The sequence below is a fragment of the Octopus bimaculoides genome, chromosome 1 (genome assembly GCF_046866305.1).
Source record: "Octopus bimaculoides isolate indiv1 chromosome 1, ASM4686630v1, whole genome shotgun sequence".
In the NCBI taxonomy this organism is placed as follows: domain Eukaryota; kingdom Metazoa; phylum Mollusca; class Cephalopoda; order Octopoda; family Octopodidae; genus Octopus; species Octopus bimaculoides.
In genome coordinates, this window is record NC_142928.1 from 41,479,635 (window position 1) to 41,503,173 (window position 23,539).

Consider the following 23,539-nt stretch of genomic DNA (forward strand, 5'->3'; position numbering starts at 1 on the left):
TGCTTTTTCATCATTATCATTATCATCTTCTTTCTTTATTCTTCTTTTTTTACTTTTGCCTTCTATCTTTCTTAATTCTGTGCTAATATAGAAATTCAGTAAGTTCAAGGTTCCAATGAGCATACTATTGTTATACTTTCCTTTGTGAAACCTCACTTTGTAAGGTCTTGTATTATAAATGTAATTATATGTCTTTCTGATGTAGAATTTTTTTTTTTTTTTTTTCACTTTGCGTGAGTGAATAGGGCTTTTCCACATCTGTACAGACTTAATTCTTGCAGCAGTCATGCTAATTTAATTGCTTCCAGTCTGTGTTGTATGCACTTTATACACGACAGTTCATAGTCACTAGAAAGTTCATCTTTATACAACATTGTGATAGATTCAGTAATCCTGCATTTCTAATTCACAATATATTTACCAGTTTCTTGTGAATTAGAATTGGTAAATAGACAGAATAATTTCTGTTAGGAGGGACGTGTTAACTTCTTTTACATATTAGTAGGCTGTGATTTTGAAACTGTTACAGTTATAATTTACTGAAAGAATATTCAGTAACTTAAACCAGAATAATACTCTATAGAACAATGTTCTCTGCCTCTTCTACCACAAAACTGAACTTGCAAAACATTAAAATCAATGTGTCCCATCCTTTTCATTTCCCCATCTTTGTGTTTATATTACAAAAAGTTCTTGGTATTCAAAAATGACTGGATTTATGACTAGCAGCCAGTTAGTCAAAGCAGCAGAAAATGAAAGAGCGAAATATATGTGAAAATTATGTATTTGTGTAATAGTGATGTGATTTCTTGAAATAGATTTATGGCAGAAAAATGCTTGCAGGTTAAGTTAATTAATTTTACATACTTGGAAATTTGATATTATATCAATTATTTTTAATGGATTACTTGTTTATAGCGTATTTATTAATAAAGATGGTGTAGTGACACTCTCTCCAGTTGGTAATGCTCTTTGCTATATCAATGGTGTATTGATTAAGGAACCAACTATTCTTCAACATGTAAGTATTGATTTTATTTGGTTAGAATTCTTTCCATTATTTTATTTTCAAACAAGTTATTAAGTAAAGACTTCATATTTGTATGCTTTCGTTTACCTAGTTGGAAAATAGATAACACTTCTACTCAAGTGATATGAATTAGAGCATCTAATTAATAAAATATTACTCATATGCAAGAAAATTCAAACTTACAGAAATGGCTTATCTTTATTTCTAAGGAAAAATGTACATAAACAAGCAGGAAAAAAGATCTTGTTCATTTAAATGACGTTGCATTGTGGTAGTAAGAGTTGGTTATTCAAATTTAGATATTTGAATACGCTTATAGTAGTCAGGTACACCAGTTCTATCAGTTTGCACCTTAATAACCCAGCTATCATGTTTATGTAGATATCTTTTGAATAAACAGGAAAATAATTCTTAACAAAATAGTCAAATATTATGTTGATAAAGACAAAACAAGGTAAGAGTAAATTTATTAGAATAACCATCTATTTCCATTGTTTGGTGTCCTTTTGAAAAGTTTTATAATTATAACTAATTATTCAAAAGAAAATAATTACAAAATACTGCAGTTAGCTTTATAAAATATAAATGTACAAATGTTGTTGATTTTGTTCAATCCCAAATCAACTCCACTGAAGCAGACAAATGATCAAATGTGTACCATGTCTGATCATCCTGTCTTTTTAAGGGTATTAGGGATTTCATTATCTAGTGCATCTTTTACTATTTTAAAATAGTTTGGTGTGTTTAAAGGGAGAATTAGCTGATATCTCTTACAGGTCAGATGACAAAGTAGAGGATCTTTACATTCTGTACTATTCACAAACCAATGAAATGTACTTTAACAAATATTGACCAGTTGATCCTACTGGTCTCAGAGGCCCTGGACTGAACTCTTCCTCAAAATCACTTCCCCTCCCACCCCCAAAGTGTTTAATTGTATCTTTCCCCTTACAGCATATGGTATGAACTCTTATGTTTCTGTAAGCACACTTAGTGTTGCTATGGGTATACTAGGCTTGAATAGTCAATGAAGAAATTGCTACATGGTCACTCAGTTTGCTAGAGATTGCAACCAAATTTCCTTCAAATCACACATTGTTGTATTTCGAAAAATAGAGGAGGGAGACGTTGAATAATGAGGTTGGGGTACACTTTACTTTGATGCTTTTGATTATAGGTCAGCTCAGTCAGGGCTGAATCAGAGCTAAACAAGGCATGATCAAAGTATTAGGAGACTTGAAATTAGAGTAGTGTATTCTAGTTTTTTATTCTTGGTAGGGTTCATTGAAACACGATGTACCCTATTTGTATTGAAAGATGATCAGATATTAATACAATGTTATAATTACACTAATGTTGGTAAAACAATTATTCTTTATTTTTTTCTGCCTTTCAAATTTTGAATGATCACCCAGCATTCATATACTGGTAGTCACTGATAAAATGAAGCAAAAGACAAAAATGTTGAAAAATAGATTTTAAAACTGTAATTTGCGTTCTAATTATTACATTGATGTTTTATATGTAAGGTTGTGAATTTTATATACTATACGTACTCCATGTGAAATTATTGCTAGGGTTTAAGATATTCTGATGAAGGACAATGAAACTAAATGAAGTTAAATTACAATTAGGTTAATTTTTGTTTTATAAAGCAAAAATGTTGTATCATTTTTTTTTTTAATCTGTTTTGAAATTTCTTTCTCTAGGGAGACAGAGTTATATTAGGAGGAAATCACTATTTCCGGTAAGTGACCATTGGTTTTTGTACTGTTAAAATAATATCCTTGTTTACTTTTTTTGTTTTATCGGATTAGTAAAGCCATTAAAGCGTTGGACAAAATGCCTTGCAGTTTTTCTTTCAGCTTTATATGTCTGGAGTCCAAATACTGCTACAGTCAATTTGTCTTCCCCTAAATTCATTAACTGTAAAAGTGTTTTGCATGGACTGGCTCTTGTGCGGGTGGCACATAAGACACCATTTCGAGCGTGGCCGTTTTCGTGCGGGTGACACGTAAAAGCACCCACTACACTCTCTGAGTGGTTGGCGTTAGGAAGGGCATCCAGCCGTAGAAACTCTGCCAAATTAGATTGGAGCCTGGTGTAGCCATCCGGTTGCACCAGTCCTCTGTCAAATCGTCCAACCCATGCTAGCATGGGAAGCAGACGTTAAACGATGATGATGATAACAAATTAAAACTTACCACTAAATCTATAAAACCATTGATATGATCCACATAGAATTTGATGATGATGATAATAATACGAATAAAGATTTCTTAAAGAAGCACAAGGCCTTGAATTTGGGGGAGGGTAAATTGACCTTAGTAGTATTTAAACTGAGTGATGGGAGTGTGAGGTCAGTCAGAGAAGCAGAGTTCACTGTAGTAGTGATAGGAATGTTAGGGAGAGAGCAACAATATACCTCTGGGCAGCTGTGTTGGTGAGTGACTTCATGATAGTCAGTTGAATAGCATTCCACACAAAGCTCTTACAACTAACTTCGATTCACATATATCAGAATTTTCTCAGTGCTATATTAATTCCAGACACCTTTCAATCTTTAGTATTACTTTTGCTTCAACTCTTAGGAGGAAGAATATAATCAATTAAAATTTTTTTTTAGTACATGATTTATTTAAGTGGATTTTATTTTTAGAAGATAGCCAGAAGAGGAAGAGTAGTGTTCATAAGCTCTGTGGTCCCTTGTTTCCCCATCAGCCATAAAATTGATGCAATTAATAGTAAATGAATTCCAGCAGATTAGGGAAAGAAGCAAATGGTAAAGAGTTTAGAACTGAGTAAGGGTATTGTGTAAGAAGAAGGGATTTGAATGAAGAGGTTTTGTTGTGTGCTAGTTCAGAAGAGCCATTATTATATATAGAAGTGTTAGATGTGCAGAGGTAACAGCTTGTTTATGAATTATTGTTGTAACTTGTTGGTAACTGATTCTTTATTGGTGATATTCTTTTGAATGTGTAGCAGCAGCATCATTGTCCCATAGATATAAGCAATATGCTAATGTGGGTCAACATGAGCTTTGTAAAGGGTCAGCAAAAGATCAGTTAGTCTATTTCTTGAGTCTAGAGGAATACTAGTCTCTAATACACATTTAGCAATGTTATATATGTGTGTGTGTGTTACCTTGAAAGATAATTATAGATTATGAGTTTTAGCAAATGTAGTGGTTTTGAAGATTTTGGTTATAGTGTTCATAAGTAGAGATGCAGTTTTCTAGTGATGTGTAGTGATTGTGTAACTCAAAATCTTCTGTTTAATCAAGTATAAGGAATGAGGACTAGTCACAAAAGGGATGGAACCACTTAAGATTTTTCAAGCTGGGAAACTGCACTTCTTGACAAATCATTTAAAAAAACTTTTACACATTATTTACTTACTTTAAACAATTAAACTAATTGAAATAATTTTACCAATTAAACCAATTGAATAATTTCTAAAAATATTTTTCAGATTTATGTATCCTATGAAATCATCTGATTCAAAAGAAAATAGTAAATCTGCTTGTAAAGAAGTGAGAGATTTCGATTTTGCCCACAAGGAATTGATACGAGTACAAGAATTAAGGTTTGAGATTTCATTTTTAGTTTATATACTAATTAAAACATTAATAGCACACTAATTAAAGTTGTTAATAATAGTACCAGTCTTTCTTTCTCCTTAGGAAAAAAATGAATTAGTCCTTTGATAGAAAAGATTTTTAATAAGTTTAATTGTAATCAGAAAGCACAGAGAAAGAGAGACTGAAATTTTATATTTTGACTTAAATAAAAAGTCTTTCAATTTAGTCTCTAAAGTATGGAAGTAGCCCTAGATAAGCATCCTGTAATGGGGCTCTGGTTCAGGAGTTCCAGGGCTTTGAGGAGTGTGGGACCACCTTTTAGTCACTGTTGTTTTCAGGTCTGTTCTGACCTGGAGTAATAGCACGTCAGGGTCCCAGCTATGGGTTACTTGCAAGTCAGTCACGCAGATAGAGCTCTTTAGCCTATTGGGGTAACCAATCTAGTGGAAGGAAAACTCTGATTCCAAAACTCTTCTGTCTTGCGGCTATACTCAGCCATGGGAAAAACTATGGGAGTAAACCTTGAAGAAAAATTGGGAGTTGGAGCCCATGAGGCAGGTCGACATTGTCTACAACCTCATTCTGGCAACTCCTGTGACAGCACTGGTGCCAAATTGTAATGGCCATCCTGTTCCTTTGGATCCATCAGTGATGGAGATGGGTGGGATATGCTGCATGGGCAACAACTTGTCCTTCATATCTTTCTGCCCAGGCTGGTATCCTTTTGAATCCCCAATATTGGAGAGATAGAACTGGCAGTCATAGACAAAACTGTTTCAGTAGGGTAGACAACTAGGGCTTTCATCCATTGTCATTAATGACAGAATAGTGATATCATGGCATATCTTACCTTTTATATAATGATTATAAGGTAAGTATATTCGTATGTAACCAAAACTTTAATCAACCTTTTTAACCAAACTAAAATGACAGTAAAACCCTAAAAGTTCTTTATTTAAATAAAAAGATTGCATTTATTGTTCATTTTGAATACTAAAATGTGTTTACTTAACACCCACAGCTCACTCTCTACAGTTCTGATTCATTGCATTATAGAAATATCGACTTCTATCTTGTCTCTAATTTTTGTTTCAGTCCTTCCATACATTTTGAAAGCTCAGGTATATGTACAGTATAGGATCACTTATTTCCTCTTAGTGTCTTTCTCACTACTGACATTAACAGTCACTATTGCCATTTTCAATATCCTAAGAGAGCAATTCAAATATATTTTCAGAATTATTTATTGTTGATCAAGAAATATACATCAATGCACCTTTCTATTATTAACATCTAAATATAAAAAATTACATGCACAAAATTGCAGGCCTCTCCAGGGGCCACACTAGATCTAAATCTGGCCCTGGTGTGAACAGTCTTTCAGAGGTAATGTTTTACAGCTATATGCCCTTCATGTTGTCAACCCTTTTAGGCACCTGTTAAGGTAATTACTTATTACCTTAGCCATTTGTTTTTAATTTGATGTAATTAAAATCAAAAATTTGTGGTTATATTTTCAGACTTGCACAACAGTTGGAAGATACTAAAAATATGGTTCAAAAGGAATTATATCAAAAAATTAATGAAGAAAAGCAAAATGGTTTTTATAATGACAATCAACTTATACAAAATGGCGTGAGTATTTTCAATTGTAAATTGTTGAATATGGAGTCAACTTTATCTTTTATACATTAAATAAACATTTAGCCCTGCTGCAAATAGACTCTGTTAAATCAATGAACATTCTGAAGAATGAATAAAGAACAACTCAATTAGTTTCATCTTTCTTCAGCTTGGCAGGAGTGTTTACTTCATTTGATCTACAGAGAGTGAGTGTGTGTGTTTGTGTGTGTAGCTTACAACTACCTATGAAGGATACTATAAACCACAAGTACTGCTTTTGCTCATTTGGATATTGGTACTTTTATTGGCTGCACAGATTAACTAAAGTACATTGTTAGACTTGTTGTAAATAAATTTACATGCATATATTAAAATAAACATACATGAAGTGTAGCACAGTAACACTCAATGTATGTAATTTCAGGACCCAGGGGGTCTGTAACAGCATTACAGACTCCCTGGGCAAATCAATGCATTATCAGTTAGTGTTACAAAGACCGAGACACTGGTCCTCTCCAGAAAGTCTTCCTTGTGCACTCTGCATGTTAGTGGAACATTACTGAGACAAGTGGAGATGTTTAAATATTTCAGGTGCTGGCACAGTAATACACCAACATCATAAGAGGAGAGATTGATTAAAAAGCCAAACTTGCTATCTTCAATTCAGTTTTTGTGCCTATTCACACCTGTGGTCATGAATGTTGCATAATGACCAAAAGAGTATGATTGCAAATGCAAACAACCAAAATGGGGGTTCCTCTGAAGGAAATCTCTTGTAATGTTGCATAACTCAGAATCAAGGAGTTTCTCTGCATTGAGAAGTCACAACTCTGATGTTATGGACATAAGATTTATGTATCCTATGTTGCAGAAAAAAAAAGACAGATTCTTCAAGCTCAGTCAACTAGCAGGAGACCTATGGGTTGAACAAGAATGAAATAGTTGGATAATAGCCATAGTCTTAGTCAGCTTTGGGAATCCAGCTGGAAAGTAATGATTGTTGCTTCTGATAGGACCCAATAGAGGAGGTGTCTGAGGACTCAAGCGCCATGATCCTTGCAAGAATAGTGGGTGGAGATGGATCTGGACCATACCTCAACAGAAGTGGATAATGCAAATTTTGCTTGACCAAGAGGGCAAGGATCCTAAAATATTTGTTTGATCTGGGGGCCTTCTTAAATTCAAATAATGGCTTCCCCACTTGCTGACTAGTGAACAGAAAATATAAACTGACCCTTTTCAGAAACAACTGGTACTGCTCAAAGGAAGATAACTTCATCTTGTCCAAAAGGGATTTTCACTTCTAAGAATTTCGTTTCAGGGTTTTGTTTTTCACCACTATGTTGACCAAGACTGTGTTCTTCTGTAAGTAAACAGGTTGTGTGCCTCCAGCCAGCAGGTTTGATTAGTTTCCTATGATGCTAAGAGCAATAACAGATGTGAACCCAATGATAACTTTCTGACTGGCCATAATGGCTACATAAAATAATACATACATATATATATATATATATATATATATATAGATATGTGTGTGTGTGTGTGCTAAGTAAGCATACAAAATTATTGCAGCAGTTTTAATGACACATAGCACTAAAGCACCTCATGTTATGAATGTTCAGATCTAGCAACCCAAGTTTATTTAAATATGAAATAATTTATGGAAATGCAAATTTAATGTGATGATTCCTTAAATACAACCTTCTTTGTAAAAATTTTCCTTGATCTTAATAACCTAGCATCTTCACATTCTTCAATCTATAATTTCAAGCCAAAAAATTAGTTAGCTGAATTCTATATTGCATCTAATAACTTGGCTGTCTTTTACATTCTGTTAGTTGTTTGAAATATGATTTCTTGTTTTTTTTTTCTTTCTTCCTTTCATTTGTTAGTTCAACACCCTGACCAGTGTAACACCTCTTACTTCAACTCACTCTCACTTTAATACTCCCATTCTCACTTGCTCTTTCTCTGTAGTTTGCTACTTTTGCCAAGGTGATAAAACATCATCCTTCAACTCTTTTTCATTTCTATTCTACTCTGTCACTCTCTCTGTTTGTCATTTGATAACTTCCTGCTTTCCCCCGCCATTGGAAACAGAAAAAAAAGAAAACATGTGACAGGCTTTTATATATTGATAATATTGCCTGTTTAATGAATCACATTTTTCTTCTATTTGTGTTGTTACTCAATTTTAATGTCATAGTCCTCTTTATGTATAAATTTTAAAATATTAAAGTTGTTATTATTTGTAACATCAGAAAGTATTTTGTTTAATGGTACATTTTATTCTGTAATACTGAATATATCTATAGTATTTTTATCCATTGTTTTATATATATAGTCCAGATTAAAACACTTAATCTTTCTATACAATATATTTGAGGATTAAAAAGAAAAAAAGGTACCAATTGAACTAATTTTAGTCATCTTATGCTGGGATTTCATCAATGACTGAGTCCCTTATTTTGACTATTCACATAGATATTGCTTGTAAAGCCACTTTTACTAAGATTAATATAATGTGTTAGCAGTTATTTTATTTTTTACTTATTTCAGCCATTGGACTCTGGTCTGGCTGGGGTATCACTTTGAACAATTAACCCCGAGTACTTACTTTTTCAATCTATTCCTTATTGTATCAGTTTCTTCTGTTGAACTGCTAAGTTACAAGAGCTTAAACAAACCAACACTGGCTGTTAAGCACTGTGGAGTCACACACACATGCAATTGGCTTCCACACAGTTTCCATCTACCAGATTCACTCACAGGGCATTGGTCAGCCCAAGGCTACAGTAGAAGACACTTAACCAAGGTGCCACATGCCAAAACCATATAGATACAAACTGAGCTTCTTAATCACACAGCCATCCAAAACATCTAATGAAATATTCCTGTTTTAATTGTTTTTGTAATTCAATCCAAATATTAGGTATTAGTTTTCTTGTGACATTATTTTATCAAGTAACTATTTATAATAATGATAATAATGAAATTATTGTATACAGTGCTCAGGTGCACTACAACTTGTCAAAAGTGTGCATAAAGCATATGCAGTATTGTACAAATGTCTGGAAAGTGAACAGTGTATGAGTCAGATACATGCTTGTGTGTGTATGGAGAGGAGAAAATCAGGTATAGTGATTATGAAACTTTTATATTTAAACAAATTTTTTTTTTCTTGATCTCCAGGATCGACCAGAAAATACACTCTTAAAGGAACTCGAAAAAGCAAAAGGTCATGCTGAAGAAAATTTAAAACAACTTTCATTATATCAGAATGAAACTGAGCTTAAATCAAAATCATTGTCAATTTCATCTGAGTCTAGTAATTCAAGCTCTTTCGATTCATATAATCAAGCCATGTTGATGATAAATTCATTATCAGCAATTGTTAATGATGCTCATGGGAAGAGTCAATTTTGTGTTGAAAATTTAAAGGAGAGACAATGTAACTTGGAATCTAATCAGTTCAACACACCATTATCTGCAAAAAGAAAACAAAAGCTAACTATTGGTTCCTTTGGATTGTACCACACATATTTGGCAATATGTGAGGCCAATGCAATTTGTTGGCATTTAAAGAAAAACATCGTAAATATTAATTTAATTAATTTTTTTTTAACCGTTTCATATCATTTTTCTTTTGTTTAAGTATCATTTTGTTTGGTGTACTTATTCATTTTATGTTCACTTTTTCTATCTTTACTTGGGTTAGCTGGGTACATTATGGGGCATTGTTTTACAGCTGCATACCCTTCTCATCACTAACCCTTACCTGCTTTTGAAATAAGGAATTGTTTTTGGTCACTCATCTATGAAGATGCAAAACAATTGAATAAGTTTTTGACAAAAGTGATAAGAAATCCACTTGAAGTGACTGTTGTAAGACACAAATGTAAACAAACACAGACATGCATGCATACACACATACACACAGCAGGCTTCTTTCAGATTCGTCTATCAAATTCACTTACAAGACTTTGATCATCCTGGGGCTATAGTAGAAGATACTTGCCTAAAATGTTTAGTGGAATTGAACCTGAAACTATATGGTTGGGGAGAGAACTTAATTATACAACCATGCCTTTACCTAATAGCTTTGAATATCTGATCCATATATCATATCTAAATAAGCACATATATATACATTCATATGTATATGCACGTTTGTCTATGCACATATTTATAGCAGTATCAATAATATGAGTAATTGTAAATGCTGAGAATTGAAAGCAAATTCGTTTTGTAACTGAATCTGCATTTAAACTGTAAAGAACGCATTTGTTTCATACAATCATTACAGCAGTTGGATTTCTTTGAAGACTCATGTTTTGCTCAAGCTACTGTTCTTTTCATGTCAAAAGAAGATAGTATCTACAGTAATGTGATCAAGTCAGAAAATCCATTAAGACTGGCTGAATTCACTTCAGAGATTGTCATTATCAACTATTTCGGATATTGAAATAGATAATTTAAAGACAACAGCAAAATTGTATGTTCTTCCACACTTTTACTGGTACCATGGAACTAATGTTGCATCTCCAAAAACAGATAATATTTTTCCACTTCTCAAGTTATCAGTAGAGTGTTAAATTTTTCCACCATGACTGCACATATGGTAGTAAACTTGTAGGAAATCGATCACATCAGCATTTCTCACTTTTTAGAAGTATACTATATTTTTGTAGTGATGGACAAAGGTAGAATTAATAACATTAGTGATGGTACAATGTACATGATACCTAGTTGCTTCCATACTATTGCATACATATATTTGCCAACTTAAACATTACTTTCAAATTGAGGTCAAATTCTGTACATTTATTGAGAGATTTCATGTCATTGCTGTTTTTTATATTAATGTTGTGTTTGCATAGCATTCTTTCTTAATTCTGATTGCAACCAACAGAAGTTTCTCGACAAGATTAGCTCTTGTGGATTGTCACTAGGAAAAGAACAGAATTGAATTATGATAGAACGAATCCATTGTGCTTTCAATGGACATTGTAGTGTATATGCATGGTGATTGCTGGTTGAAAAATGTACATAAACATCAGGAATCTAACAGGTGCTTCTCACAGTTATGTTATTACACATATCTTCAACTGGTCTAGGAAAGAGCAGTTAATCTGAATTCAAATTACAATAATCCAAGAGTTAACTTTGATTGCCAAGTGGTTAGATAAAATCTGAGTTAAAACCAAGCCATCTACAAACAGAAAGGCCCTGAAGTCAAAAGTGCAATGGATGGTTCTTGGAAAATATATGTGAACTCTTAAATTCTAGGACCTGAGAGTGTTTAAAGTCTAAAAGAGTTGTACAAGTAAAATAAACCAAAAATAAAGAAATTTGTTTGCTATGTAGTTGGAATTGTTATAGACCAGGTGTATGGGAGACACATCTGTGCTTGGTATTTGTGGCTCTCCAATCATCTCACAATCTGACATACAACACTCCATGCATCTGTACAGAAAATGTCAATTTGATGGTGGGAGTGAGCTAATGTACAGCACAAACATTTGATCACTAAACAAATCATCTATGCAGGTTGTTCAACGAGAAATTGTTGAACCTTCATCTGGATGTGTGTAGGTATATGTACAGAATAGTAATTTTTTCAGTTTCAATCTACTGAAACCACTCACAAACTTTTGGACAATAGTAGAAGACATTTGCTCAAGGTGCCATATAGTAGGACTGAACATGAAACCACATGGTTGGGAAGCAAACTAAATTCATACAAGACTAAAGTAGTAAATTGTTTGATACAATATATGTTTCCATTAAAAAAAGTTTTTAAATGTTTTCTTTTAAACCAATTAAATTTGTTCTTTACAGGTATTTTCAAGAGAAGATTATTTTGATGATGAAAACAATCTAAAAATGCTCATAAAATGTAGCTTAACTGATATGAAGATCTGTACGTTTTGGTCCTTTGAAGTGTTTATGAATAAGTTGCACTTACTGAGAGATGTATATCAGGTAATATGGAGATTTATAAAATTTTTATTACCTTTCAAGTTAAGATTTTCATTTAATTAAATTTGAATAGCTTAAATATGACAAAAAGCTATATATATTGCATTCTTCTTTTAACTAGACCGGTGATAATAATATTGAAGAAATCATTGCTGATGAAAACAACTGGAAGAAAGATGACAACTTTGAGTTAACTGACATATCTTCTCCAGAAAAGTTAGTTCCTTTCATTATTTTTTCTGAAGAAAACAGGAGGCAGTAAATTAAGGACAATCTTTTTGTCACACTTCAATAACAATGATAAATTACTCCATTTAGTTTGCTAATATTTGATGCTCTCATATATGAATCAATGACTCAACTTCATTCTCAAAGTAATTTTAATTTTGTTCACCAATTATTGTATATTTTTAATATTTACTTCAGTAAATATAGCAAATTCTGTGCTTTACTAATGAGACCAAAACATGTCTACAATTGTGTCCCCTACTTATTGAAAAAACAATATTAGTCATCATCATCATTTAGCATCTGGTTTGACTGTATGGTTTCTATAGCTGGATGACTTCCTAATGCCAACCACTCCAAGAGTGTAATGTGTGCTTTTTACATGCCATTGGCATGGGTGCTTTTATGTGACTTTGGCATTGGCCATGATTATAAGTTCGCTTGGCTTCTAAAGCACAGCATATTGCCAAAGGTCCCGGTCACTTGTTATCACCTCCATGAGGACCAACGCTCAATGATCATGCTTTACCACCTCCTCCCAGGTCTTCTTGGGGCTGTCTCTACCATAAGTTCCCTCCACAGTTAATGACCAGCACTTCTTTATGCAGCTGTCTTTGTCCATACGCATCATCTCTCTTGCACACCACATCTGATGCCTCTTATGCCCAATTTTGCTCTCAAGACACCTATACTCTGTTGTATATGCACATTGACATTGCACATCCAGCGAAGCATGCTAGCTTCATTTCTTTCAAGACTTTGCATGTCCTCTGCAATCATAGCCCATGTTTCACTGCCGTGTAGCATGCCTGTCCACACACACAGACATCATACAATCTGTCTTTCACTCTGAATGAGAGGCCCTTTGTTACCAACAAAGGTAGAAGCTCTCTCTTTTCCCAGCCTGTTCTTATTTGGGCAGTTACACTCTTGGAGCATCCACCTCCACTCCTGACTTGGTCACCTAGATAATGAATTCTATCAACTACTTCTAGGTATCCCCACTGGCACTTGACGGAGTCTATTTTCTGTACATTTCTTGTACCTGTACATCTGCCACGCACAAAGACTATATTCCCTGTTAACCACCCTCTGATATTGCTGCACCTCTTATGTGCCCATAGCTTGCATTGGGTACATCTTATGGAGTTTCTACATATTGAGCAGGGCCATTTACCAAAAGGGATTTGTCCGCTTTCCTACTTACTAAGACTTTAGCTTTTACTAAATTAACGTTAAGGCCTTTGATTCCAGACCTTGCTTCCACACCTGCATTTTCGTAACTGCCTTATTATCTGTAGTGGAGGCGCAATGGCCCATTGGTTAAGGCAGTGGACTCGCGGTCATAGGATTGCGGTTTCGATTCCCAGACTGGGCGTTGTGAGTGTTTATTGAGCAAAAACACCTAAAGCTCCACAAGGCTCCGGCAGGGGATGGCGGCGAACCCTGCTGTACTCTTTCACCACAACTTTCTCTCACTCTTTCTTCCTGTTTCTGTTGTACCTGTATTTCAAAGGGCCAACTTTGTCACACTGAATATCCCTGAGAACTACGTTAAGGGTACACGTGTCTGTGAAATGCTCAACCACTTGCACGTTAATCGGATCAACTGGAACCCTCGATGTCGTAAGCGACGGAGTGCCAACAACAACATATTATCTGTAGTTAGCTTTTTAATGTTCTTTGCATGAAATATTTTAACACTAACTTAACTATTATTTTACACTTAGATTATGTTTCTGAGTAATTTATTCTGTAACTAATATTTTCCATATGTTTATTGATATTTCTTTTGAAATATGTTTTCTTTAGATGTGGTCTACCTGTTGTAATTGCTTCACCAGAAAAATCTTTGATGGTCATGCGTCGATGTAGCTTACCAAATCATATACCGAAAAGATCAAGAATAAGTAAGAAAATTTTGTTAATTACTAAACCATTTTAACAGTTTTTAAACATAATTGAATAGTGAATTCTTGCTACATTAAACAAAATGCCATTAACATTTTCTATAAATGAAGATGAGGTGTTTACATTTGTTTATAGATACAATATTGACTGAGAATCTACAAGTGTATTTTGTGATGCAGTATAGAGAATCATCAAGTAAAGACAGCATAACTGCTTTCTTTCAAAAAGATTAAAAAAAGATTGGACAAATATTTCTCAAAACCCTTTTGTATATCTATATCTGTTTGGACATCTGCTTTAAATATGAAGAACAGGAGCAATTGGTCATGTTTTAATTATTCTTTCATAAAAGAGTGTAACCTTCTAAATGCGTAACATCTACTGATATCAACATACAAAGTATGGAAAATTTCCATTGAGAAATGAACCAAAGTTGGAATTACATGGGAGATTCATCTTCATCAGATGTCCATCTTCCAAGCTGGTAAGCCAGAGGACTGCACCAAACTCCAATGTCTGCTTTGGCATGGTTTTTATGGCTGGATACCCTTCCTAATTCCAACCACTTTACAGAGTGGACTGGGTGCTTTTTATGTGGCATCAGCAGTGGCTAGGTCTGCTTTGGCGTGGTTTTTTTACAGCTGGATGCCCTTCCCAATACTAACTACTCTACAGAGGAAGATTTAAATTCTTTGAAAACATTTCTAAAAAGAAAAAGAACCAAAAAAAGATCATTAATATATGTTCTATTATTATTGAAATGACTCCAAACACTATGTAAATTTTTTAATGTATTTTATTCTGGAATAGAAATACCTTGCAGTGTTTATTTCAGTTGTCTGCATTCTGAGTTCAAATCCTGCTTAAGTTTAACTTTGGCTTTCATCCCTCTGGGCTTCTGAACAAGATGTCTTGTGGTATTTGTTCTGGCCCTCCATTCTTAGTTCAGATCTTCTGTGGCTTACATGGATAGTAGATTTAATCTCTAACTCAGTTTAACACCACCACTTGGCCCTTTGGAACTTTCAGTAAAGTTCACTCTGTTGCAAGCATTCACACCAGACTCCAGTTTGATGATACCTTCCTCTCAACTGTGTTGAGGGTTCTGAAAAGATCCTTTTTATCAACTAAACAAAATTTTTTAATGAAACAGTTAAACAATATGAATCAAGGAAAGTTCTGTTAGTTGTGTGGTCTGCAAGAAAATGTGGATAGAATGTTTATCAATTCAATCAACTCTGTTCAAGTAAATTGGCGAATGCTTAAGATCATCCTATGAGCTATGAAACCTATCAGTCAGCTCTGGAGTCATGTGGCATATTTTGCTATACAATGACTGAATAAATGGAATCAAAATTTTTATTAGTGCAGTCAACAGACTAACTGAATGAGTATTCATAACCATTTTTGTTACAACAAACAAAAATATTATGTTACTGTGCTGTTGTGCCTTATCAAAATATAATGTCTTATGTATAATATTTCATATTTATTTACTAAAACATCAGCATTAAACTAAATTTCTATTAAACCTTGTATGATAAGTCTTAAGTTATTAAAAGTTACTTTATTTTGCTCACTTTTTTTAATGACTTGTAAATATCAGAATGTAGCAAACCAGATCAAATCTGCTTAACAGCCAGTTTTCCTTCCAAATTGTAAACACTATAAAATAAGGTGGTATAAAAGACAGTGAAGTATGGTCTGTCCAGATGGTTGTGATCTGTTATGGACTATCCTCAAGCATATTCCTGACAAGAATTAACAGTAAGATCTAAATAAAGTTTTTGAATACTATAAATGAAATAGTCAAGGTCTTTTTTTTTTTTTTTTATTAATGAGAGATCTGTTTTGTATACTACTGCTTTTAAATATTTAAAATCACTTATGAAAAAAACATTTTATTTAAAATTGTTTCTTGTTTTTTTTTTAAATACAGTTTTTCTTATTGGTTTTCTTTGTGCTACTACTTTATTTTTTTAACTATTATTCATCAGAGTATAAAAATCATTCAAATGAAAAGGGATGCTTTTTTAAAATATATATGTTTAAATTTTCTCAACAGAAAATATTTCTAAGAATACATTGTCATCAGTGTTAAGTAAAATCATAGAAGTGTCACCATTAAAGTTACCTCAAGGTAATACAGGTGAGTAGATTTTCTTCATAACTTGTAATATTAAGATATACTGAATCAACTTGTCAAGTTTTCTTTTATTTTATATCATATGTTAATATATATTGATAATTACTAAAGAGGACTGATAATCCCAGCATATGCTACTGGTTGTCTTAATTCAAATAAATGACAAGTGTGACTGTGTGGTAAGAAGCTGGCTTCCCAACCACATGGTTCCAGGTTCAGTCCCACTGCATGGCACCTTGGAAAGTGTCTTGTGAGTGAATTTGGTAGACAGAAACTCAAAGAAGCCCATTGTATCTGTGTGTGACTTTGTGTCTGTGTTTGTTCCCACCCCACCATCACTTGACAACTGATGATGTGTTTATGTCTCCGTAACTTAGCAGTTTAGCAAAAGAACCAATAGAATAAGTACCAGGCTTACAAAGAATAAGTCCTGGGGTCAATTTCTTTGACTAAAAAAACAATAAACATGTGCAAAGCAAGTCATTATACTAGCCAAACAAACAATTTCTTTGTTATTGTTAAACAAAAACAAAGCAATTCAATGATCTATTGTCTGTCATATGATCATTTAACTACACACATGCACAAATGTACACAGATATATGTATACAGTACATTGCTCTAACATGAATGTACAATTTTTACCTCTGTAATTTTAGCAGTTTTTCTTTCCTTTGTATTCTACTTCTAATAATAATGACTTTCCATCACTGATACGTCATCAGTTGATACAGGAGGATATAATAAATTGAATTAACTTTTGTACATGGCTACTACTTGATTTATTAACTCTAAGGAGCCTCTGCATATCTTCTTTGAGCTGGTAGAAATTGCAGTCAGAGCTCACCTTACCATCTTGGGACACATTCGTCATCACCATATGTGTGTTTTCCATGCTGGCATAGGTTGCACGGTTTGACAGAAGATGGTAAGGCTAGAAGCCATACCAGATTCCAGTCTATTTTGGCATAGTTTCTGCATTTGGATTCCCTTCCTAATGCCAACCACTTTACAGAATGTATTGGATGCTTTTTATGTGGCACTGTCACTATTGGGTTTTACATGGCACTCTCACTAGTGCTCTTTATATGGCACTAGCACCAGAGGATCATTGAGTATCTTGCAAGACAAGATCCCCTCAATATAGTGGGAATAGTATTGATGGGGTGTGGCTTTGTGACAGGGTAATTATAGCTGGAATGCCGTAACAATAACAACCCTGGATGGTTGAAGCACAAAGTCATCTGTGTGATTTTTCTTATTGCTTTAATTATTTTTTGTTATATTTAATGGGTTTTTTCTCTAATGGAGAGGTGTAATGGACAGATGTATATGTATACTAGGGTTACTAAATGTACTGTATGAATGTAAGGTTCCCATGTCGGTGGTACAGATGAAAAGTTACTTGATGTCCCACGTCAAGCTGTTACATGTAAATAACCGAAAACAGGATGAAACATTGTAATAACATCGAAGAGAAAAGGAATCCTATTCACAAACTTATTTGCTGGTAGTAATTGACATAGTAGTAATTGACAATAGTAATAATGTTTTGGTAGCTCACTGGTAGTTGGTACAGTGTAAGTTGTGCTCTGTGCTGACAGAGAGGAAGAAAGGGTAAGGATTACATTGTCCCTTTCCATTCGCTGATGCTATTGCTCATGGTTAACAGCTGACACAAATAGGGATGTGTGCTCTCTACTAGCCAGTTGAATCAAAGAAGGTGAGAGAGATGATGTCAATTATAAAGGGTATGGCCAGCAAGTAGGTCAAACCTAAAACAATGGACTGAGCTTTCAATGACTGGCAAAGGTTCTAGGAGGTTAGATATTTCTCATTAATCTCCCAGCATTGAGATAAAACACAATGGAATCAGACAGCTGTCTGATAGGCAACAAGTGTGAAAATTCAGTTTCGAATCTTAGTTAGGCAGGGCTAAGTGAGCTCTTACAAAGGGCATATATTTACCTCTCCTTTTCATGCTAGGACACTGTATTCTCCACAATGAAGGTAAGTTTATTAATTTGCTTTTTAGACAGGGTCTTTCGGGAGTTAGTATATGGTGTTTGATTTAGTTTTAAATCTTTACATCTTCATATTATGATAGGTGTAAAGAGAGTGTTTTTGCCTTCATGATATTATTAATGAATAAAGAAGAAAAAGTTATTAATGATAGTCACTCACAGTAGATTTAAATATCCTCACATAATTATGTCTAGTACTGGATCATCATTTGCTAAAAAAATCAGAAGAGTGTTACTAAATACTGGTGGGCTTCCTTGTTGGCATTTGAAGATGTGTTCTCTGATAGTGTTTTGAGAATCTGAAAAGAGAATGTTAAATTTCATGAATACTTATTGGTTTTCAAGGAATACTCATCTTAATTAGTTCACAACTGAAATTTTGTTGAAAAAAAAAAGAAGCTCAAGAACAAAGTTTGTTTTCTGGTATTGTCCCACAATATATTTCAAACTGTCACTGCCAATCCCAGATTCATGCATTCAGTATATCATATTGACACAAGCATACTTTTCAAATACTGATAACTGAATAGCTCAAAATGGCATGAAATCTGAAGCAGAAGTATTGATCTTTCATTTGATATATAAATATACATGTGTACGCACATGCACACACTACATTCTTTTCTTTTTCAGTTCAGCATCTAACTGATATTTTCTCTCAATTCTTCCCCAGATTAAAATTTTCCTCTGAGTGTCAAGTGTCTCTTGTTTGAGAACTATTGGTCTATTACCTGTTTAATAATTCTTAATATTGTGTTTTATTAATGTATGAATTGTGTTTACAATTTGTGTTACAAAAAGGTTTTGTTGTAAATATACAAAAAAAAAAAAATGAAATGAATTGAAATCATGTATTTATTTATGTAATGTATGTATTGAAATACATCCTCTATTTTTAACAGATGACATTCAACCAAGTTATACTGATTTATGTCTGGAATGTTGCAAGACTATTCTACAGTCAGTAAATGAAATACTTATACTCAGTGCACATGTAAAAGGTAAACATTTTGTAATTGTTAAATTTGGTATTAAATTACACCCACCCCCCGCATTGTTATCATTTTTCATGTTGGACAAGTCTCTGTATCTCATGGACATTCACCATTTGACACATAAAAACAGAAAAGTAGCAGGCTAAGTGGTTATGCTTGTTTCTCTGCTTTTCTTATTTGACAAAGTTTTAATGGTTGGACACACATGAACACACCCCTTCTCTTTCCAGATGGGCAAGCTTTGTATTCACCTCTCAAACAAGACACCTGCTCTTGTCCCTCTATCATAGTTTTTGTCCTTCAGTACTATACCCCATTCAGTTGAGGGGGCTTTGTCTTACAGGTACTTGGTGTCATGGAATATGCACCCAGTATACTCTGTGAAGTGGCTGATATCTAGAAGGGCATCCAGCTGTAGAAACCAATCCAAAACAGACATTGGAGCTTGGTGCAGCCCTCTGGCTTGTCTTTTTGTGTTGAATCATCTAACCAATGCCAGCATGGAAAAAGGGATGTTAAATGATGATGATGAAGCATACACACGTATGTGTGTACATGCACATGCACACACATATGCTTCCTAGCTGCTATCACTACAACCATTTTAATGTTAAATTTGCTATGCTTGTTTGGATAGTCAGGTTTTCTCCAGCTCTGCAGATTGCCATCAACATGGTCTTTGCTATTTTTTTCATGAGTCAGCTTTCACCACTTTATCCCCAATTCTTTCTGGTCTCTCTCTTCTACATCTTCCATTCACTTTGTACACTTGATATTTGCTTATATACAGCTGTCATCCTCTATATTCATCACATGCTTGTACCAGTGCAGTCTTCTTTTATGCACACTGCATCAAATTTCTCTGTTATCCAGTTTCTAAAAGAGAAATTGGACAAAAGAGGAATCAAATGCAGATATACATTTAGATAGAAAACACATAATATATTGCATTGCTACTATTTCATTTCTTGTGCTGTTATCCCATCTCCTGTAATCTACACATCATCATCATCACCATTATTCCTACTGCTTTTATTTATCATCTGACAATTCCTTAATCCCAAGTTACCATTACTGGTTAGTATTACTGTCTAGCATCATTGCTTGCATTTTCTATTACTGCCTCACACACAGCAACCATTGTCTTATTGTTGTTACAAGAATAATATCACAAGCTCTGTGGCATTGCTCCCATTACTTCCTTTACCAGCCTCATTGGTTTCCGGTATTTATTATCATTAGCACATTGGACAAAATGATTAGTGGCATTTCTTCCAGCTCTTTACATTCTGAATTCAATAAATACCAGTTGAACACCAAGGTTGATTCAATTAACTTATCTCTTCCTCTAAAATTGCTGGCCTTGTGCCAGAATTTGAAACCATTACCATTAGGTTATTATTAAATCAAATGATGTTTAGAATGCTGTTCTACTCCCAAACACTCTATCACCATATCATTATGAGGTACCCCCTTACCCCCACTTCACTCTTTTCTGAACACATGTATTGTTGTATGTTTCTGTCCAAGTATATGTGTGGAGTTGGGCACCTACATTTGAATGCATATGTTTTTATTGGGATGCCTGAATGCTATGTTTTGTAGACTTGTCTGCATTTAAACTGAGGTGTATTTTGATACATATATTTACTTGAAGTGTCTGTGAGCATTAAATATATAGAAAAGATCTGAATGAGTATGTTTGTGTGCATATATACACAAGTATGTACTTGGGTGCATATACATAGATTCATGTCTGTCAAAACCATCTGTGTGTGTGCTTGTATGTCTGTGTGTTTGCACACAGTGGTAATGTATGAAGTGTTAGTGTACAAGTGAACTACCATGTTTATGGTATTTAGTTGAACATGCATGTCTCCAATGAGTTAGCACTTGAACATGTGTATGATTGACGTATGTAGATATATGTAACTGTGTGTTTTTGTATTTACAAATACGTGTATATGTGTCTCTCACACTAAATGTGCATGTGCTAAACTGCACTTCAAAATCTGTACTGCATGTGTAAACATCTTATCTCTATTATAGAATATCTTAGTAAACAATAGAAAAAGGGGGATCAGCTGAATTAATCTCAATCCTGTGTCGGGATTTTATCAGTAGCTGAGTACCCCACAGTATTAGTCTAAAGTTGTATTCTATAGTTCAGAACTACAATGAGTGGAAAAAACCCCCCAGAATTACTGTATCAATAATTTGTACATATGTATGTATATACCTATGTACAAGTGTGCTATATTATACATAGCTCTCTAGGTGAGTGCCAGTCTGTAAATGCATGGCTGCTGCTGGTATTCTTCGATGTGTATAAGGGGATAATTTTCTTTATTTTTCTCTCTTTATCTATATTATACTTTATCATGTTTCTTTCATACTTGATCACACAACCCACTGGTCTCTCTCATTTACATTCTCTTTCCTACCTGAAGCTTGTCCTCAAACAGATTCATCATCATCATCCTTCCACTAATAATCAGTTCCTTTCCATCTATGTACCTGTGAGAGAGCATGATATACATGTGTTTTTATAAATATAACATACATACGTGTTTGTGTGTAAATGTAATATCAATCTCACAAATATGTGGTATCTATTTTGCAGTTATTTTACTTGAAGAAAATGTTGAAAAAGAATTGATTGAACTGTCATCAGTGTTATTTACATTATCATCATACTATAATAGTTGGTTCTTATGCCAAAACATGGCATCTTTTTCTCATTTATGTAATTCACTTATAACTGCACTCAAAAAGCTAAAATTTGAAATGATGCAATTTTTCAAGGTGAGATATTCCAGTTTTATATTCTAACACCTGTTATTTCTAATTATTTAATAACTAGAGTTGTACTTGCCTAGACCATGTCATTGAAACTGAAGCAGTTACATTATAGAAGAAACATTTTAACCATCTTAAAAAAGAAAAACCTTTATGTGTTTTAGATGGCTAAAATGACTATTCCATGATTAGTTGCTGTTTTGCAGAAAGGAAGATTTTTAAAAAAAAGCATATCTGTTGTAAATAATACATTTCATTTGAATTTCAAATATATTATAACCTTACTATTTTCATTTATTGAAACAGGATATTCTGATTGCCATTGGCTTGTAGCTTAAACATATAATAAGACCATTAATGTGTCTTTCAAATCACACCTTGGTATCTTTAAAAAAAAATGAAACATACATTGGATAATGTAGTCCTAGATACCCTTAGAAAGGCTGACTTGGAACTAAACAACAGTATGCTCAATTTAACTGTATTATTACAGTGACAGTAACGAGCTTATATTAAGTTAGTTGTATTCGATTGAAGTATTCAATAGAAGTGCTATAAAACATGATTTAAAAGTTAAAGTTATAACTCATAAAAGGCATGTAGATAGTGAAATGGCATTGCAAAAGTACAAAATACTTAATAGTGATCAAGTTATTTAAATTTTAGCTAACACATTTGACAATAATTCATTATTTTATTTTATATTTTTAAGGCTTTTAGCACCCAGTGTAAAAAAAGTATTCAAGAAATTGGTGGAAACATTAATAATTGTATTGAAGATATAATTTTGAAAACTGCTAAATATTCATTGGTTACAAATCAACTTATAAGTTTGCCTTGTGTTGATCTTGACATAGAGGTAAGACTGGTTATATTGCTATATACTGCTAGAAATCTTATAAATTTATATGACTATATATATTTTTTGATATAAAAATATCCATAAGCATGTTTTTATAACTAAATTTAAATTTATATGAAAGTGTATAAATGCACATGATTTTTTAGGAGTTTACATTTCCAACCAAAGAGAGATGCCATGTCTGTTGTATTTTTTACAGTCTCTCCTAGACTTTTGAAGTTGACATGATAGATCTTCAGCTTGAATTTTTGTAGGCTGATGTTAGGAAAATTGTGAACAGGTTTGTCTCGTTGGAGTTACACCTTTCTGTGGGTAACGGTTTCATTAATGTAGATTTTTATGGATGAGGCCCATAGATA

The 23,539-nt window shown here is 33.5% G+C and overlaps 1 protein-coding gene and 1 long non-coding RNA gene across 5 annotated transcripts in view; one reads left to right on the forward strand and one right to left on the reverse strand.

Moving 5' to 3' along the window:
• Nucleotides 1–23,539, forward strand: part of LOC106878933 (kinesin-like protein KIF14) — a 51,774-nt gene that overhangs the window by 22,210 nt on the left and 6,025 nt on the right. For both annotated transcript variants that reach the window (XM_089350592.1, XM_014928298.3), the window contains exons 14-25: nucleotides 919–1,021; nucleotides 2,740–2,777; nucleotides 4,502–4,615; nucleotides 6,131–6,245; nucleotides 9,426–9,827; nucleotides 12,075–12,218; nucleotides 12,337–12,431; nucleotides 14,256–14,353; nucleotides 16,420–16,503; nucleotides 19,427–19,525; nucleotides 22,143–22,324; nucleotides 23,031–23,177. In XM_089350592.1, coding sequence (XP_089206718.1) covers nucleotides 919–1,021; nucleotides 2,740–2,777; nucleotides 4,502–4,615; nucleotides 6,131–6,245; nucleotides 9,426–9,827; nucleotides 12,075–12,218; nucleotides 12,337–12,431; nucleotides 14,256–14,353; nucleotides 16,420–16,503; nucleotides 19,427–19,525; nucleotides 22,143–22,324; nucleotides 23,031–23,177 — 1,621 coding nt within the window. The remainder of the gene's footprint in view (nucleotides 1–918; nucleotides 1,022–2,739; nucleotides 2,778–4,501; nucleotides 4,616–6,130; nucleotides 6,246–9,425; nucleotides 9,828–12,074; nucleotides 12,219–12,336; nucleotides 12,432–14,255; nucleotides 14,354–16,419; nucleotides 16,504–19,426; nucleotides 19,526–22,142; nucleotides 22,325–23,030; nucleotides 23,178–23,539) is intronic.
• Nucleotides 15,344–23,539, reverse strand: part of LOC128247308 (uncharacterized) — a 66,490-nt gene continuing 58,294 nt past the window's right edge. Inside the window, exons 2-3 of one of the 3 annotated variants that reach the window (XR_016241468.1) lie at nucleotides 18,685–18,823; nucleotides 15,344–15,481 (exon numbers count right to left, since the gene is read on the reverse strand). This is a non-coding gene — a long non-coding RNA (uncharacterized LOC128247308). Of the gene's footprint in view, nucleotides 15,482–15,919; nucleotides 16,020–16,548; nucleotides 18,824–23,539 lie in introns of those variants that run through there. The other 2 variants (XR_016241469.1, XR_008263683.2) reach the window with 2 other exon arrangements.